This window comes from Diplotaxodon limnothrissa, linkage group LG19 (assembly GCF_057381915.1).
Source record: "Diplotaxodon limnothrissa isolate DT_005_m linkage group LG19, D_limnothrissa_male_GT1.1, whole genome shotgun sequence".
NCBI lineage: Eukaryota > Metazoa > Chordata > Actinopteri > Cichliformes > Cichlidae > Diplotaxodon > Diplotaxodon limnothrissa.
Window position 1 is genome coordinate 25,059,506 of NC_140614.1, and position 17,624 is coordinate 25,077,129.

The 17,624-nt window shown below is 41.5% G+C and overlaps 1 protein-coding gene across 1 annotated transcript; it reads right to left on the reverse strand.

Annotated features, from left to right (window-relative positions):
• Positions 1 to 5,038: 5,038 nt before the first annotated feature.
• lbh (LBH regulator of WNT signaling pathway) lies at positions 5,039 to 13,640 on the reverse strand. The gene is made up of 3 exons (XM_085343130.1): positions 13,430 to 13,640; positions 8,914 to 9,016; positions 5,039 to 6,315 (listed from the first exon to the last, which is right to left on the reverse strand). Exons 1-3 carry the CDS (start codon positions 13,456 to 13,458, stop codon positions 6,094 to 6,096), a joined length of 354 nt encoding a protein of 117 aa, XP_085199256.1. The 5' UTR covers positions 13,459 to 13,640; the 3' UTR covers positions 5,039 to 6,093.
• Between the last annotated feature and the right edge of the window lie 3,984 nt (positions 13,641 to 17,624).

Genomic DNA, 17,624 nt, shown 5'->3' on the forward strand with positions numbered 1-17,624 from the left:
GAGATGGACTGACAGACAGCGTAAAAGAGAGAGTGCACCTAGTTAAACTCAAGACTTTTCCATGACTTGCTCCCTGTGGCATGCACTCTATCTGAGAGACTAATTGAACTGCATGGCTTTATCAGTATAAACTTTTCAAGGGTCAGCTCCATCACTTCAGAGGACGATGGAAAAACGTTGTGTTTTTTCAGACTGGTGGCAGCTCACCTTCGAATAAAAAGCAGCAGCTCCACAAGATTGATGACGGTTGTTTAAGAAAATTTAGCAAAGGAATTTTGCTCATTTTCTCCCAAACATATTCCCTAAGAGAATTCCCCTTATCTGAGAGCTCAAGTATTTTTAATCCACGGAAAAGTTAAAACACAAACACTTGTTTGCTGATAAAAAGACAACTTGGGAGGTAAGTGTAGTTAGTGTAATTCACCTTTGTTTTCTTTTTTACAGCGAAAGTTATGACCAAACTGACTGATAGCGCTCGACATGAGCAACAACACTGATTTAAGTTAAACATGCCTTTCCGCTTACATAAGTCCATGTGGGAGAGAGAGTGACTTTTTAGGCATAGTACGCTGTGTTTTGGTTTATTTTGAATAGAATCTATTGATAGCCCTTTAATGAGGTTTTACTGGAAAGAAAAAAACCCCCATTTGGTTTGTTTTTTTATATAACATTCTTGCCTCTGATGACCTATTGCGCTTTTTTGGTTTTTCAAAGAGGGTTAGATCTAAATCCTCTTCCCTTTCACTTCTCTTCCTCTACAAACTTACATGTCTCAGCTCTACATCTGTAACAAGGCACACACAACGCTGTCACTCCATTTTTATTTTCTGTCTGTTTAACTCCATGTCCCCGTCTCTCTGTCCTCACTTTTTCCACTCTGATCTCTACGGAATAGCAGCAGCCTGTGGCTTAGCACATTAACGCACAAAACTCCGACACAAAGTGGACGCCAGCGGTCTTGTATTGATCAAAGCTTTAAAAGCTTTAAACTGAGATGCACCTTGCATCACTGTTAAACAGAGAGCTCAGTCCTGGGGTGCTCTGACTCATCAGTCCTCTGGGCTTTTAGCTGTGCATCCAACTGTTGCATTATGTCTTGTCTGATGAGTTTCAGAGAGCGGATTTGCAGAGTTGCGCATGTTTGAGTCCGGTTATCTTTGCAGGGATGCAGGATTTGTTTCAAATAGCAATTTGTGGTGTTTTGTTCTCGATTGGTTTATCACATGTATCAATGCTGTAGTGTAATTTGGAAAGTACATTGGTTACATTTTATTGGGCAATAATGGCGCTGAACAAAATCACAGGTGTCACTTTTACTATGGTTGCCTTTTACCTTATCTCACTGAGCCTTATTTAGATTGGCCACCAAGAAAGACGAAAGTTCTTTGACCTATGATTTAGCAATGTCAAGGCGCAGGTGTCATTATGCTCTCCCTCCTCATCATCCTTCATTTTACCCCCCTGACTCCTTAACCTTTTAGTCCCCCCTTCTTGTTTGCATCCCTCTCCATGTATCTTATTCTAACTCTTCCCTCGCAAACAGTGCCAGATATGTGTCTACGCTTGGTAGGTCGACTCCAGACAGGTTATAAATAACTATCTGAGTTTTTGCTTCATGTCCTGAGAGCTCTACTTTCTTCTCACACTTGAGGAACCATGGGAAAAGAATCTTTCCCTTACGCACATGGTGCTCATAATAACAGACACAGTTGTACATAAAACCTTCAAGCCCCTGCACCCCTTTGCAAGCTTCGCACAAACACAGAGGCACAGTTATGCATGAACACAAAGAATAAAACTCAGTGGCTTACAGAGTAAGGTTGTAGCACTAAAATAGCAAGGGAACTGTTTATAATGAAACAAAACCTGAAGTGTGGGAATGCAGAGAGCATTTCTACTGTTGTGTAAGTATGGGAATGTTGTTGGAACAACAGAATAGATTAAAAGTATGGGATAGCGAAAGAACAAGAAAACAATCAAAGTGGAGCAAAAAGGGAAAAATCTAAAGTTGCATCAAGGGTAAGCGTTTTGTTTAATGATATGTTTTAGGAAATAAAAAGGGGTTCTTGTGAGTTTATGCGCAGAGGAGTGATAGTGAAACAGTGTTAATGTGGACTATAGCTGGGAGTCGAGGCGAATTCAGGGGTTGGCAGGTCAGACTCTGCTGACACACCGGGATCAGCGATGGGATTGTTTCCATTGGAAAGAATTCCAAGAATGAGCTAGAAGAGCTATCAGTGACTTCACTCGGAGGACTCTGACAGCAGTTTTAATACACAGCCAGGCGCACACGCTCTCACACACTTTTAAAGATACTGCATCTCATGCCAACAATGGTGTGCGAGACACACTCCCCCCCATGTCACAGGGTTCTCAGTGACTCTGACCAAGCAGTCATCTTACAAAATGAATGCTGTCACCTCTGACCACAAACGCTACAGTTAGCAAAAAAGATTTACAGTGTGAAGAAACTTTGACTGAATATAAGATGAATCTAGTTAAATTCATACAGGCCACAGTTAAATTTAATAGAAAAGTATGCTTAGAAATGATGCACATTTTGGGAAACATTTACTTTAATTTACCTAAAAACAACATAACTGAGTAAGTTGGAGCTGAGTTTTCACTGTTTTTTCAGATAGCAAAATGTTGGTGTGCTGTAGAAGTCCTTAGTGATAGGTTTAATTCACAGTGGCTTTGCAACACAACAAAAAAATCTGATGCAAATGGTGTTAAGTCCTGTCTTTTCACTTTCTTACTTTTCAGCATTATTAAAAAAAAAACACAAATGAGGAAACAGCTTGAACTTGTTTCAAGGAACATTTTAGGGTGTTACGGATAAACATTTCTGCAGTCAGATCTTAACTTGTCCTGATGAGGGTATTATAACTTTATTGTTCTGCCATTTGCTTGTCTCAGTTTGGTTTTCAGAGTTAGGTTTGAAGGGGGAAAAACAAATACAGTTTGCAGGGTTGCAAAAAGTCTAACTTCAAAGGTTCTTTACTGAGTTAATCAGCTCCAAAGTGACTGACGAAAAAGAGCTGAAAATAAGAACTGCTTAAAATGTCAAAGTTCCATGGAAAGATGCTGGAGGGCCCGCTTTCATATCTCCCTTAACCTCGGAAACACAGGACCTTTCTTTATTAAACCTGACGTATATTGCTTTCTTCAGCAATATTTGACGGACGCCGTGGAGTTCAGAGGTCTCTGGCTGACGTCATATGATTGCGTAGCTGGATGCAAGTTCAGTCAGCTTCCCCAAGGGCTGTAGTTATCCTTTTCTAACTTCTTGTAATTTCTTCTTTCCATGATCTCATGACTTTTTCCACTGAGATCAAGAAACAGCTATTAAGAATGTCACAAAGGACATTCATTTTCTAGTCTATTCAAAACCAGACGTGGCGGCTTCCTGGGCCAGACACACACATTCTGCAGCCGACCACCATTATCAGCTGGGGGGTATTAATAACTCTTTATGTTCCATTTTTTTCCAGGAAGAAGGAAGCGGGACAGAATGACCTTTCATTGTTCCATTTCCAGGAAGTGACCCTAAGGCCCCAAGAGTACCACCTTGGCCAGTATATGAGGCCCTTGGCCCCCAAAGGGCCTACTGCAGCAACTCTTATGAACTATTCCCAGTACCAGGCAATCCAAGCTGACCTCGAGGGTCACAAATAGAGCACATGGCAGCAAATCACCTGAGAAGTTTCCATTGTAACAGTGATCAGAAAGCTTTTTGCTTAGTCCCTTAACTCCCCCCCCCCCAGTTCCCGGTTACAGCTTTTCCACTCAACCACATTTTATTAGTCTCGTTTCATTCTGGAGAGTGTTTATGAGTAGTGCTTGAGGAGCTGCTTCCTCGGGGTAAGACAGCGTTCTATCCTTAATTTTGCAGAAAATGGTGAAGTCTTTCAAAAAAAAACTGGCAGGGAAACCCATCGTTCTTTATACTGCTGGATAGCACCACCTTATTTTAAACGTACCATTTAAAAAATAAATACATTTTTAAAGAACTTAAAATGAAGTCTGTTCAGTGTTCAGGAATGAGGTTTTGCTTATACTAGGTGTAACACTGTGTGCAAGCTGTAGACAGGAAGTAACATGCGGCCTGCTCTCGCTTCTATATATACACACACACACACATATATTTGATACATGCATCTGTTTTCGTAGAGAGAGAGAAAGAGATTCTGTATGCGAAAGATGCGAAGCAGGAAGTAATACCGCTTTTCTCTAACCATTGCAGGTGAAGTGAATAGAGAGGGGGGGGGGGGGGGGGGGTAGGGTAGGGGTTAAGATAGAGAATGTAAGTAAACACTGAAGTAAAGTCTCTTGGAAGATACTTCAAATGTGCTGGAGGACTACCCCTCTAAAAACAGCCATTAACTTGTACTGTAAACATGGAAGTCAGACTCACACAGCTGGATAGCAAATTCAAATGTTTATTTACAGCCTTTGTAATAGTCACTGAGAAGAGTGGTCTAAATACAAAAATAATAGGGAAAAAAAAAAAAAAAAAAAAAAAAAAAAAACAAGAGAAAGATGGCGGCTTATCTCCCTGAGCTTTACAAAAACAATGTGGGACCTGCAGGTGACAGGAGAGAGAGATGTTCTGTACACAGCCCTAATGCCACAAAATGAGAAAATACAAAGACAATATCTCAGACATGCTTCTACAACAGTTAGAAACTGACCCCACATACACCAAGTCATGATGACTGAGTGGAGAAGAACACAGAAACACTGTAGGCAAATAAACTGACATTACTACCAGAGAACCAGTAACAATATTAACAGCGTTTGGCAAACATCAGGAGTTCCAAGAGCGACGTGAACAAAGATTACTTCTGCAAACTGTGGCCCACGGTGCGAATTCTCTACAACCTGTACTTCATGGTGTTGCTTCAAAAGTATGGCTGTTTAAAAAAACAAAAAAAAAACAAAAGAGGAAGACTGGGAAAGACAATCAAATGTGTACAGCTCAGAGTGAATCTCAGACTTTGTCTTTCTAAAAAGTTAGAAAGAAATCAAGAAAAAAAAAAAAAAAAAAAAAAAAAAGACGATCAGTGCACTACAAGGCCTCGGGAGTCGGCTCACTAGGAACAAGTATTTACATATCCTTATTCAGCTTTTCTCTTTGAACAGCAGCCTGTCGGTGACACTTTTTGTTCTCAGTCAGATCATTTTGCTGCATCATCAAAATACTGTCCATCATAAGGCTTTCAGGAGGCCAGTGTCATGAGGGGGATCATAGCATAACTTGACTTTGGTACATAACTGGGGAAAATGAAGACGTCCCACATATATTTATCATGCATACCATTTTTCACCTCTGATTTTCATAACACTTCTCCCCCCCCCCCCCCCCCCATTTATTTTTTTAATTTCTTTAAATGCGAGTGGCTGACAGTGAAGGACACCCCCCCCCCCCCCCCCCCAAAAAAAACCCCTCCCAAAACTAAAACATTCCCAACAACATTTTGCACAAAACCCATTCAACAGACAAGTCACAAAGTTTCAGCTTCTCCAGAACAGACAAGTCTACAGCAGTGGCAATTACAATAATAATAATAACATAGCAAACCAGATTCTGAACACAAACATTGACAGTGTACTGTACAATAATTCCCACGGGTACCACAATAGTTCTGCATACAAGTAGGAAGCCTCTGGGGTCATGACGCCAGCCATTTTGAAGTTAGGTACAGAGCAGTAGTAACATCCTGCAGTGCGAGACCTGTCCATGGAGCACTGAGCTGCCGCTGTCCAACAGGACATCTGGTCTGGGCCGAGACACACACGGTGGTAAGAAGTAGGTGAAGGTTAGAGGTGTGCATTGTCTGATCTCTTCCAAGTCTGTTTTTGATTGATTTGCAGTCCAGGAGGATACGTTACGATGTCATAAAAGTGTGTTTATGTGTGCATATTGCTTCTCGCGTGGAGGGATTTGTTTTTCTTTTTTGGTGTCATGGGAAACGAGACGGCATCTGTCAGTTGAGTGAACTGGAGTGCTGATGTGAAGTATAACCAGTGTATGAAACGGGACAGTCCATCAGAAAGAAGAAAGAGTGTATGGGTGCTATAACACAGCCTCTAGTGCTGCGAGTTCTGTGCTGGCTGTCCATTTTGAATGCTGCTATTCTGTTCCTCTTCTTCCTCTTCGTCCTCCTCCTCCTCCTCACTGACCAAAAACTCCTCTGGAGGCCAGCGAAGCTCCCCGCTCTCAACTTCTCCTTCTGTCGGCTCAACCACAATGGATGGGAGGCGATCTTTGAGCTTACAGCAACGGTCAAAATCCGAGGGGTCTGGGAATATCTGTAGAGAAAATACACAAATGGTTATTCATCTGTCATTAGCTGAACGGGGATACTAGTTGGGCTCTGAAATGTAGTGGAGCGTCAGCTATCCCCCCCCAAAAAAGTTATTTGTAAGCAAGACTTTTGGATTCCTACAACTTAACTTGAATCTTGTGCAAGTGTTGCAGGCACCACTATAGGGCTGCAACGAAGGAGGAAGTGATGCGAAGACTAAACATCTGCGATAGGAACGGGTTGATTAAAATCCCAGTGGCATACCTGTGCTTACCCAACCCACATTCCTTCAGTTATACCAGCTTTCTGCATAGATGCTGCACAAGGGTCTGTATGGGTAAATGAGGCATCTCTAGCAGGACTTAGGATAAATGCTGCCTCATGTTTAATCTCAATGTCTTGGAAGGAATTGTGCCAAGCAGCTCATAGCCGCTTATGAGCGTCACCCGCAACTCTGAGGATTATACAATAGCATAATCATAACATTTTAAACCAAGAGTTAAAAAAAGTAAAATTTCACTGCGACATGATTTGTGCATAATTAGGAAACCTATCCCTGTAACAGTCAGCTTTTGAATATTGAACACTTCTGTGGATGTAAAGTCAAAAATCTCCTCGGAAAGAACACGAAATCTGTTGCGTTATCTGCAAATCCATGTATGCTGATAAATGTGGAGTGTCACACTAAAATATTTGGATCTGAACTGAAGGGCATGAGAGACAGACTGACAACAGAGATTACACGCATTCCCTGTCCTGGCAAGATTTGACATCAACCTCAGACTTTCTCTGTTCTCAGAAACAGGAGGAATGGCCCAGGGGAAAAAAGCCTGCCACTCCTGGTCCAAGAACAGCATTTTTTCCCCCCCTCTTTTTTGCTGTTGTTTGGATAAAGTGGATGAATATTTTTAGACCTGCATATTTCATTCCTAGACATTTGGGGGTGGGGTAAAGGGGGGCGATGTCGCTGTCTGGGCATAGAGCCGAGTGGAAAGAAAGCATTAGATGGGGCAGGAGAGAAAGTGAGACAAGAGATAGAGGAGATCCAGCTGTGTCCAAGTCTCCATGAATTCCATAGGAGACAGATGAGAAGGGAGGAAAAAGAGCTAAGAAAGCAAACGAGGAAAATCTCCCAGGTTATAAAAGGTTGTACGTGTCCATTAGTCATTTTTGTTTTACATTCTTCAAACCCAGGTGCATAACAAACTGTGCCAAGTAAATGCCATGTAATTATGTGTGCACGCAGATCCGTATTTATGTGTAATGCTTGAGTCGATCTGCATTTCTGGCCAGCATCGCTAATCCTCACTGTGCGTCAGCACCAAGGGGAGTTGGGCAGTGAGTGACCTTGCCTTCGGACCCCTAGCTAAAACATGTAATCACTTTCACTTCCAATGACAGGAAGTGAAGACACATCACCCAGGCACAATGTAGGCTATTTTAAGCTCTTCTAGCGTGGTTAGTTGTGAATCATGACATTGCCTTGTGATAATTCAGAAAGTCAACATCTACTCAGTTTTCACCATCTAGTATCATAGCTCATATTTATTTTAGTAGCTTTTGTAATAGCATCTGGGATTTCATGGCCATGGTTACTAGAGTCAAAGTCCTAGGAACTCATAATAGAGGAAGCTACTGATGGAGCATCACCAGTTCATACAGGGCTTCTCTAAGGAGATCCTGGGACATTGGGCAGGATAAGGATAGAAAGAGTGAGGGAGTGACACACTGGCACCCTCCTTTTCTCTTGGCCCCTCTCAGACAGACTCACAGCTGTGGTGTGAATTGAGTGGAGAGGAAGTGGGCCTTTTCCTCTAGGTCAGTCTACATCCTCTCTGAGTCATAGTCTTCACACACAGCTCTATACGGTTTATAAATGCACCAAACACACAGTTTGACACTATAATGAAGTTTTAAATGATCAAAATGAACTTAACAGGAGATGACCTCTTTGATAAGTATTCCATCTTCATGTTAATTTCCCTCCCGTAGAGTATTGACAGAAAGCCTTTTAATTTTTAGACAGTAAAATAATGAAGCAGCTGCATATTCAAATAATTTCATTTCTAAGATGACCCTGCTCAGCTGACAGCAAAACAAAGCCTTTGGCTACAACTTGTCAAGACCACCTGATAGCCGCTTTTAAAAACACTAATCTGTTGAGGGTTTATTTTTGTGACGGACCTCGGATAATTTGAATGTGCAGACCTCGGACAAGTCAGTCGGATAGACAGACTTTTAGGCTGTAACAACTATAATCTGCAATGTCCTTTCCATTACATATTAGAATTTTAAAGAAAGAAACAGCACAAGGGCTGTGCAATTTAGCTATAATGCTTTCTTATCATCGTAATCTCAGTATCTAGGTGGGCATTCTTGCTTTATCTTAAAACACAGATTTTTATCTGTAATAATTCTAATATTTGCTTCGCTCGTAATGATGGAAGAAAGAAAATAATCACTATATCATTAGATGATACTCAGATTCAAGATAATAAATGGATAAAAGCAGATATGAAATGACAATGCTGCATAAAAATGCACAGGCTGGGAATTTGGAAGGAAGTGCTGTTTATCTGTCATGCATGCACGTGTGTCCTACCTGGAAGGAGAGTCTGTCCTTGCTGGGGCTGAGCCTCATGTCCTCCATGGGGGTGCTGTTGATCATCACCTCAGTCATATCTCGGCTGGGCACAAACACTGGGCTGTAGGGTTGAAAGAAGAAGACAAGCAATGTGATTAGACACAGTGACGATCATAGCACAGTTGCCCGGCATCTGCAGAGAAAATAAAAACACTAAGAAGATTTATAGTGTTGAATTATCCAAATGTTTCTAATCAATAATAATGTAATCCCCGTGTATTTTGTATGGCATACTACTGCGCAGACTGTATACAGTGAAGATAAACGGATAAAAGTTCAAAGGCTATAATAACTAACACAAGCATGCCAATGAGAGAGAGAGAAACACTTATCAAACCATCTATTTGCAGCCCAGGTCTGAAAGTTATGGTTGATCTATTTCCCTGCTGATGTTTGACAGTTTTGTTTATACTCTGCACATCTCCACCACAACACAACACGCATCCAGTCCGTCTGCTTTGCTAATGCACTGCAAAGCTGCAGAGCTCATGATGCAGCTTGCATAAGGTGGCCGTTTCTCAATACAGAGTGATGTGCTCTTGCGCTAGCAACCAGAGAACAGTCATTGTGAGAGTGTGCTGGGGGCGTGCTGTGGTATTTGACTGGGGAGGAACTTGATGCACTCAGTTCCATCAAAGCTTGGCCAAACTTTCCATTTTAGATGAAAGTAGCAAGAGGTTGTTTATCCAAGCTCAGTGCATTCACTATCCAGCATTGTCGCAGTAACGCTTAAAGCAGGTCCCAAGACTCGCATAGATGCTGTCTTGAGACAAGATGCTGAGCGGCCTTCTCACGCTCTCTATTTAAAGCCTGGTGCCTAGTGGTCAGTGGCCACAGGCTTGTGGTTTGTGTGGTCACTGGCTAAAAAGGACAAAGAAAATAGAGCATGCCAAGAAGCTCACTCACATGCTCACATTATCCAGTTTGATGGGCTTGCTTATTTATTTATTTTTTGGGACAAGATGTGTGGGCTTCACTTAACCTACTTTAAATCAGAAATTCAGACGGAGGGTTTATTTTTAGATGCATCAGAAGCATGAAAATTATATTTTTTTAAAAGGTAGGCTTTGGTGAAAATGGTATTATGGTATAACTTTTCTTTTTTAAGGATCTGCTGAATTCTCTGACAGAGACATATTTTATTAAAGAAATAAATATATATTGATAAGGGGGAAAAAACTGAAGTCTCTCTACAAACAAATCTGTCAAACCCTCACTTTCACTTCATCTGCCATTACATGGAATATATTATGTGGAATTTCTGCGTAAAGTACTGTTCTGCCTTATTATCTCCATGCATGACTCATTCAAAGCACAGCGTCCTGACAATCCCCTCTGCATTGCTTCAACCTCGATGTTTGAATGGAAGATTTTTATTGTTGACCTTTGTTTTTGTTTGAGAAATTGTCAAGATGACACCAACCCACAAGAACTAACATTAAAAAGTTAAGAGAGCCACAGGCTAGAACAGCACTCAGATCATTCACTGACCCCTGGTACAACCCAGGATTTCTAGGTCTCCGCTTTGTGCATCTGAACCTTTAATCAGTACCGTCAACTTTTGAATGTAACACATGTACCTATACACATACTGCAGTTTCTATGTAGCCTAAATTAAGATGGGATTATTAACAAGGGGGACTGAATCATGAGATATAAGACCGAGATCTTTAACCCCTGGGGCATAGAAATAATCAATTTTTCCATCCCTAAATATACACAACCTCTTGTTGTTTCAGGAAGAAAGACTGCCATCATAGCAGGGTGTACAATGGCTCTGAAAATGTTAAAATTAAAAAGCTTCCGTCTGAATCACTGTTAAGTAACCTTTTCTGCGCTAGTGAGACGACTGGCCAGAAACAATAGCTGGATATCCAGAAATAAACCGAGGAGGCTTGAGGGATATGCAAGGTTTAGGATGGGAAAAAAAAAAAAAGTCAGCTCAGGTTATTCTTTAACTAATATCATCGCTGAGTGGGGTTCAGAGGAGCGTGAGGCAGACATGCAAAAACAGCAGAGGTGGAGACAGAAGGATGACAGTGAAGACCTGAGCAGGAGGAGAAGAGGGGAAAGGGAGGGAGAGAAGGAAAAGAAAGATAAACACTTAGGACTTGCCAGTCATATTTCTGTTCGGGGATCTATAAACATCCTGCTCAGCTAAGAATAACAGAACATCAGCCTAATAAAACACAAAGGGGCACAATGAGGAGGAAGTAGGGGTGCACGAGTAACAAGTCAACCTGGGAGGAAACAAACATGCACAAATAGTCCTGGAATTACTGCTTCAGGTGTCAGGGAGGGATCGACGACATGCCCCTCTCAAAGAGGACGCAGGAGTTATCCAAGCAACCAAGTGGTATAGATTAGATGCATTCAGCATGACCGCAACTCGCACGCTTACATGTGACCTTAACAGAGTTAAGGAACAGACCGCCTATTTCTGTAAGCAAGAAACACATTAAAGATACATGATCTCAATGATTAATCGGTGAGGCTGGTGGTGCAGATGGCACTTAATCTCTTACCTCTTGACCCAGTCAGCCTAATGCATACCTGGTCCTGCCAGCTTCCTAATGCCTCAGCGAGCCAGGCCACAAATAGATAGCCAGTACCATCACGAGGCCACTACGGTCCAATATGTTCTTGACCATATGTCCAAAGTTTAGAGCAATTCAGTTAATTAGTTGATTGCTGGGTTCAAGCATAGCTCTTTAAAGCGCTTGCTGTACCAAATCTGCTCTACTTATTCCTAACAACGCTGACCTTACGCTGGAGCCTTTTCACATACAAACGACATGAACTTCTTTGGGTTTCTACAGGAAAGCCTTTCCAACTGCTGTCAAAAATCTTCCTTTTCAAAACGTGAACAAAAACTGAGTCTGCTTGTTAAACAAATGTGACGGTTGTTTTATTCACCTGTCCCTGAACTACAAAGAGGCTAGCTCCATGCTAGTTCCTTGCTTCTCTGTAGTGACGCTGACTGGAGCCCAAATGGTCTTTGCAACAATCTCACGCCACAAGAGGAATGTGCAACTTGCATTATTAACATTGTTTCCCCTCTGAACACCCCTGCTAGTCCTTACTACTACTACGACGATCATAAATCTAATGCAATGTGGCAAACACAGAGCAAAGCTGATGAGGTTCAGTGCCAAGTGCTGTGCTTTCCACCACCCAAGTCACCCTGCTCTGCAGGTATGCGGGGCTCAATGAGTAGGACCCTCAGAAGTGAGCAGGAACAAATGAGTTGAATCCAGATTCCTGTGGGCTGACCATCACTGAAAACACATCATATATCAGTGTCCTCTGCGATGTATGTGGAAAATTATCTCTTTACACTGTTGCCAAGTGCTTACTCATATTGAATAGTTTGAGAAACTCAACCAATGGAAGACATTTTTCTCTTTATATGTGATGTAGTATTTTATACAAGATGATGGCATTTTGGGAGAGAAATGTCTTCTTGTTGGCACAGAGAAAGGCAAAGACTTCAGTGCAGCATAACAATCTTGTTTCGCACTCTGAAACAGTTACACCACTCTGATAAAACTAAAGAAGTGAAGGTTTCTGACAGAAGCGCAAGCCTACTGTAAGTAAGCTCAGGCGAGAAAGCAACGTGTGGTTAAAACAAAGAGGTCGATTTTGAACTTCCTGGTAGAGACAAACAGAGGCCTACTGAGGTTTTAACAGTGCTCGCAAAACCATTTTTTTCAAAGCAGCTTGCATATCCTCTGTAAAGAAAGGAAAATATTTGACAGAAGAGAATTAAAAATGCCCGAACAAACAAAGACACATTCCTTATTCCTCCATCAAAGAGTGAATTATGGAGTCATGGTAGGCTACTGATTGCCGGCTATGGAAAATGTAACACTGATAACAGATATTAGTAATAGATAGGGCGCACTTCTCTTTTTGCACGTTCAGTATTTAAGACCAAAAACTGAAAGCAAAGGTCCTATTACATTCACATACAGCAAAGTAAGCCTATTTGTTCCGAGCTTCCAAAAATGGCATGAAAGTGAGAAGAGATCAACTTACATTTACTGTCAAATGGACTGAAATAAGCTGAAAATGATGACAGCACAGTGAGACTAATGCACCTTTCTAAACTGGCGCATGGAGCAGTACCTAAACCTACCGAATATCCTGGTAACCATTTGATTTTTTTCTTTTAAGACCGAGACCTACAATATTCTCGTTTTCCAATCTGAGTGCTGTGACATTTCCAATTTCAGGGGCAACACCCCACAGAAAATCTCAAAGGAAACATGAGTGGGTGTAGCAACAAAAATAGGGTGGCTGATTTTAAGGGAAATCACCAATCTAAACGAAACAACTAAATCCTTCATTGTTCTTGTCTGTCAGGTGCAATGCCGAGAAATCCAGCGCCTGACATATAATTAGTTACGATTTTTAAAATGCATAAACAAAAGCACACACATAAACAGGTACGAACGGAAAACAGAGTACTCACCAGTATATCTGCGGTGAAAATACAGACATGAATTCACACCTGCTGTCACTTCTGCTGGGGGATCTAATTGCTGCCGCTTACTTCTCTTTACTTTTATTTATTTATGTATGTATTTATTTATTTTTTCTCTTTGTCTACCACAAAAGCAAAACGGGATGCTCACGCAAAGCGAAAGTCACTGTTCAGCGAAGTCTCGAAAGCCTGCCCTTCAAATTGGTGCGTCTGATCAGATCCACAGCTGTGGCGGAGCATTTATGCGAGAGGCATGTACTCGAGCAGCCAGAGACACACCTCTCCTCAGCACGAGCCAAAAATCCTCAATGGCAGCTCATTAACGACAAGAGCCAATCAGAGCACAGGCTGACTGGAGCTCATCCAGCCTCCAGCCCTGATGACGGCAAACGCGGCTGAACCCGCTCATTGGGGACGGGCGAAGAGATGCTGCGCGATGATTTGCAGTCTCTAAGGCAACTAAATGACAGCCTTACCTCCCCTTGAATGACAAAAGCACTCCAATTCGCCCGCTAGTTTATTCGTGACATTTATCCAAATGAGGAGGAAAGAAAGGCTCATTCATAAATATATTCCAAGGGCAAGTCAATGTCTGTAGACTTCGGCAACAACGCAGGATGGTATTTATTTATTTATTTTGCAAGCCTTTACTGTGTTATATCATAGAATGCAAGCACAAGATGACCACAGATTATTATCAAATTATTGTCAGCGGATTTTGTTTTCCATGACCTCACCATGCTTATTCTGTGTTTTTGGTCAATATCACATAGTCGACCTTCATACCTCACAGAATGCCTATTTGCGTTTTCCGAGCACGCCATGTACTGTACATTTATTTCAGAAAGAGCAGGTGCACTCTTCAGGGGCTGGTGATATAATGCAGGTAGGACTCCACTGCCCCCTTGTGACCAACTAAAAACAAGTTTGATTTGTTGCCCCACTCATTCAAAACACTTTGAAATAAACGCCTTTATGATACAGCAATTAGTATCTACAATATTTCTTATACGGTTCTCCTATTTAAAAACATCTTCAGTATGCCATTGACACAACATCTTGTTTCAGGCAAATTCATGTCAAACAGGCATGGCTTAGTTACTAAAAAAGAATTTGGATTGCAAAGTCTATATGCTATATTTGGCACTTGCCAGCTCTTTGAGACTTAGGTAAAAGGTAATGCCTCAGCAACAGATAGAAAGCTGAGCATTACAATATAGCTCCTCTGGGTATGAACTCCTGTGGTGCAAGCACAAAGCTGTTCAACAATGTGTCCATGTAGTTTTAAGCCCCTGCACTGTGGGCACTGTGTGGGTGTTGGAAGGGCTGCATATCTCACCGCAGTTATATTTTATTTAAAGCCCCTGCATAGTAAAGGACTTTAACATTCACACCCTTGAATAGGCTGGAGCTAAAGTTAGCAGCATTTGCCACTGATGTCATTGCAGCATATTGTTACAAATATAAACAGGTATTTTCACTTGGTTCTTTGCCATCCTTTATATTTATATACCATTAGCAGCTACCTTAGGTATGAGTGACTCAGCCAGTTACATCATCACATCACTGTCACATGATGTCATGGGCAGCACTGAGTTTGGCATCCCCTAACAAGACATCAAGAAACAACATTGCAAGATTTAAGATTCACTGACACCAAATGCCCACATGATGTCACCAGTGTCAAAGAAGTTTCCGAGAAGGGACTGAACAAGATGGGTGGCAGCCAACAGGAAAATGCTGCTAGCCAGGTTAAACTCATATTTAGTAATTGCATGAACTAATTTAAACTAAAGTGATTTGTTTTACAGCCCTCTCAATAACTGCATGAAACTATAACTGTAAGATGTTACCGCATTCACAAGTAAAACTGGATGCTGTGCTGTAAAACAAACATAATCAGTTTATAGTTACTTTTTTAGGATAACACATTTAATTTGAGTTTATAAAATAGAAATATAAAAAATATTATTTATGTTAATTGTCCTCAAAGTTTAGCACTCAATACCTCTTTCCCCCCCCTTTATTACAGCCCTTATGCCTTTTTTCTGTAAAAAAAAATTGATTTCTAAATATAGAAATAAAAAACCTGACCTATCAAAGTAACTGTGACAAAAAAGGTTAAGGAAAATATTTACGATGCTGCAAATGAATAGGTTAGAAATGATGTGTCTGTGAAGTGAGCTTTGCACTGTTTGTCAGCATAAAGCACAGTGTTTGAATACATGATTTATTTTGCAACCACACTGCATGAAACAAAAAGACCCGCTTCTATTTGTGCATCAATGCCTCTCCTAGCCCTGATACTGGTTAATTATAATTGATGACTAGTTAATTGTAAATGATTTTAGGATTAATTACATTAACTTATCTCACAACCATGAAAAGTTAAATCTGATAATGTCAACAGTCCAAATACACAGTAGAATGGATAGTGTGTCTAAAGCAATCCTTTCCCTCACTGAAAAAGCACAGAATCAAGAGAATGGCGACCCCCACTGTTCAATTTGCAGATGTGCTCACCAGCTGCTTTTTTTTCATGGCTTCACAAAAACAGTTGTACATCTGGCCAGGCATGGATGTCTCGGTGGAGCAGAGGGGAGGCCGAGGACCAACTGCACAATGTGTAAATGAACGAGGCCCTGAAGGGGACGGCAGTCAACAAGCACCCGTTGTGTTCCTGGCTGCTTTTCAAAGTAGGCTTAGGTTTCTTCTTGGACTATGATCATACCAAGTAATGCTGCATCTGTCATGGTCTTCTTTTATTTATTTTCGTTCTCTTTTTCATCATCATGGTTCTTTGCCTTTGCTGACATTGAGCACAGCTTTGAACAGAAACCTACTGGAGAAGCACAGTAAAGACATATTTCTCAGTCTCAAGAATGCGCAGCAGTTCTGTGTGTTACAGCCAGGAAACATGTTTTTGCAGAATAAATCTCTCCTCCATACATCAGCCTGACAGTTTCCATTTTCACATTGCTTTTTATCCCCTTTCTTTTTAAAAAAATATGTGTTTACATCCATTAGTGTAAGCATGTGCATTCCTGTATGTTGTACCCTGTTTGGGAATATGAGTGCTTGTAATTTTTTCTTATTCATTCATGTGTGTTTGTGCATGTGTGTTGCTTAGGGACATCTGATCACCGGGCTTGCCGCACGCCACACCGCTTGCAGGTGGTCTGTCTGCACTTAGGGGCCGAGAACATTTAATATTTCATAGGAGCAGAGTACACCCCTGGACGCCGTCATTGAGTCCACATGTCCTGCAAAAAGAAAGCTGGTCTGTGAACACTCGGCTGAAATATGCGGCCTGCCGGCCCCCTCTCCACCATGCTGCTCGCTCACTTGCTGGGCCTCACAATTAAAAGCTAGCCACAGCTACAGATGTTGGCAGCTGTCTTTAACCCTTGATGTGCCACTCTGTTATTACAATCTGCTATTTTATCCTGTGTGAAATGTAGATAAAGGTCAGGTAACTTACCAGAACGTGTGTTGGTTTACAGAGAAAGAAAAGCAGAAGCCAAGAAAAAGCCAGACAAAGAAAAAAAAGGAGAGAGAGAGAGAAGAGAAAACAGCAAGAGTTTCCCAAAGCATTTCATTTTGAGAGGTTCCAGACTGAGTGTGCGAGCATGCAAGCTAAACCCTCAGCTCCAACAGTTTTAGTGCCCCCTCCAACCTCTATTCACCATATAAACAGGAAACCAAAACCAAAAGTGTTTATAACCACCTTGCAAAATCCAGTGTTAGGAATTTCAAGCTCAGGTCAGAATTTCTTTCACCATTTGTCACATTCCAGCGAGGCCAAACCTTGCTCTGTATTTGCCGTCATGTACGCAGTGGAATTGGACTTCGGCCAAAGAGAACAGAAGGAACTTCACCGGCACCATTATTCAGCAAGGTCAAACCCGATTTAGGTTTGAAACCAAAGCCAAAACAGGGCATCTTGAAACTGTTAGGAAACTATTCCAGATCTTAAACAGACCAGGGGGACTGTGTACATCTCCCTAATTGCACATGTCAATTTATGTACAAGCACTTGGTTTAGTCAAGCTCCATTACCCCCCCACCCTCCATCCCATCCCACCTCACTTCTCTTTTTCATCTTATTCACAAACTGAGCTCGGTGGATGTATATGAAAATTATAACACATGATTATGTGTGTCGCTCACACCATTAAGACGT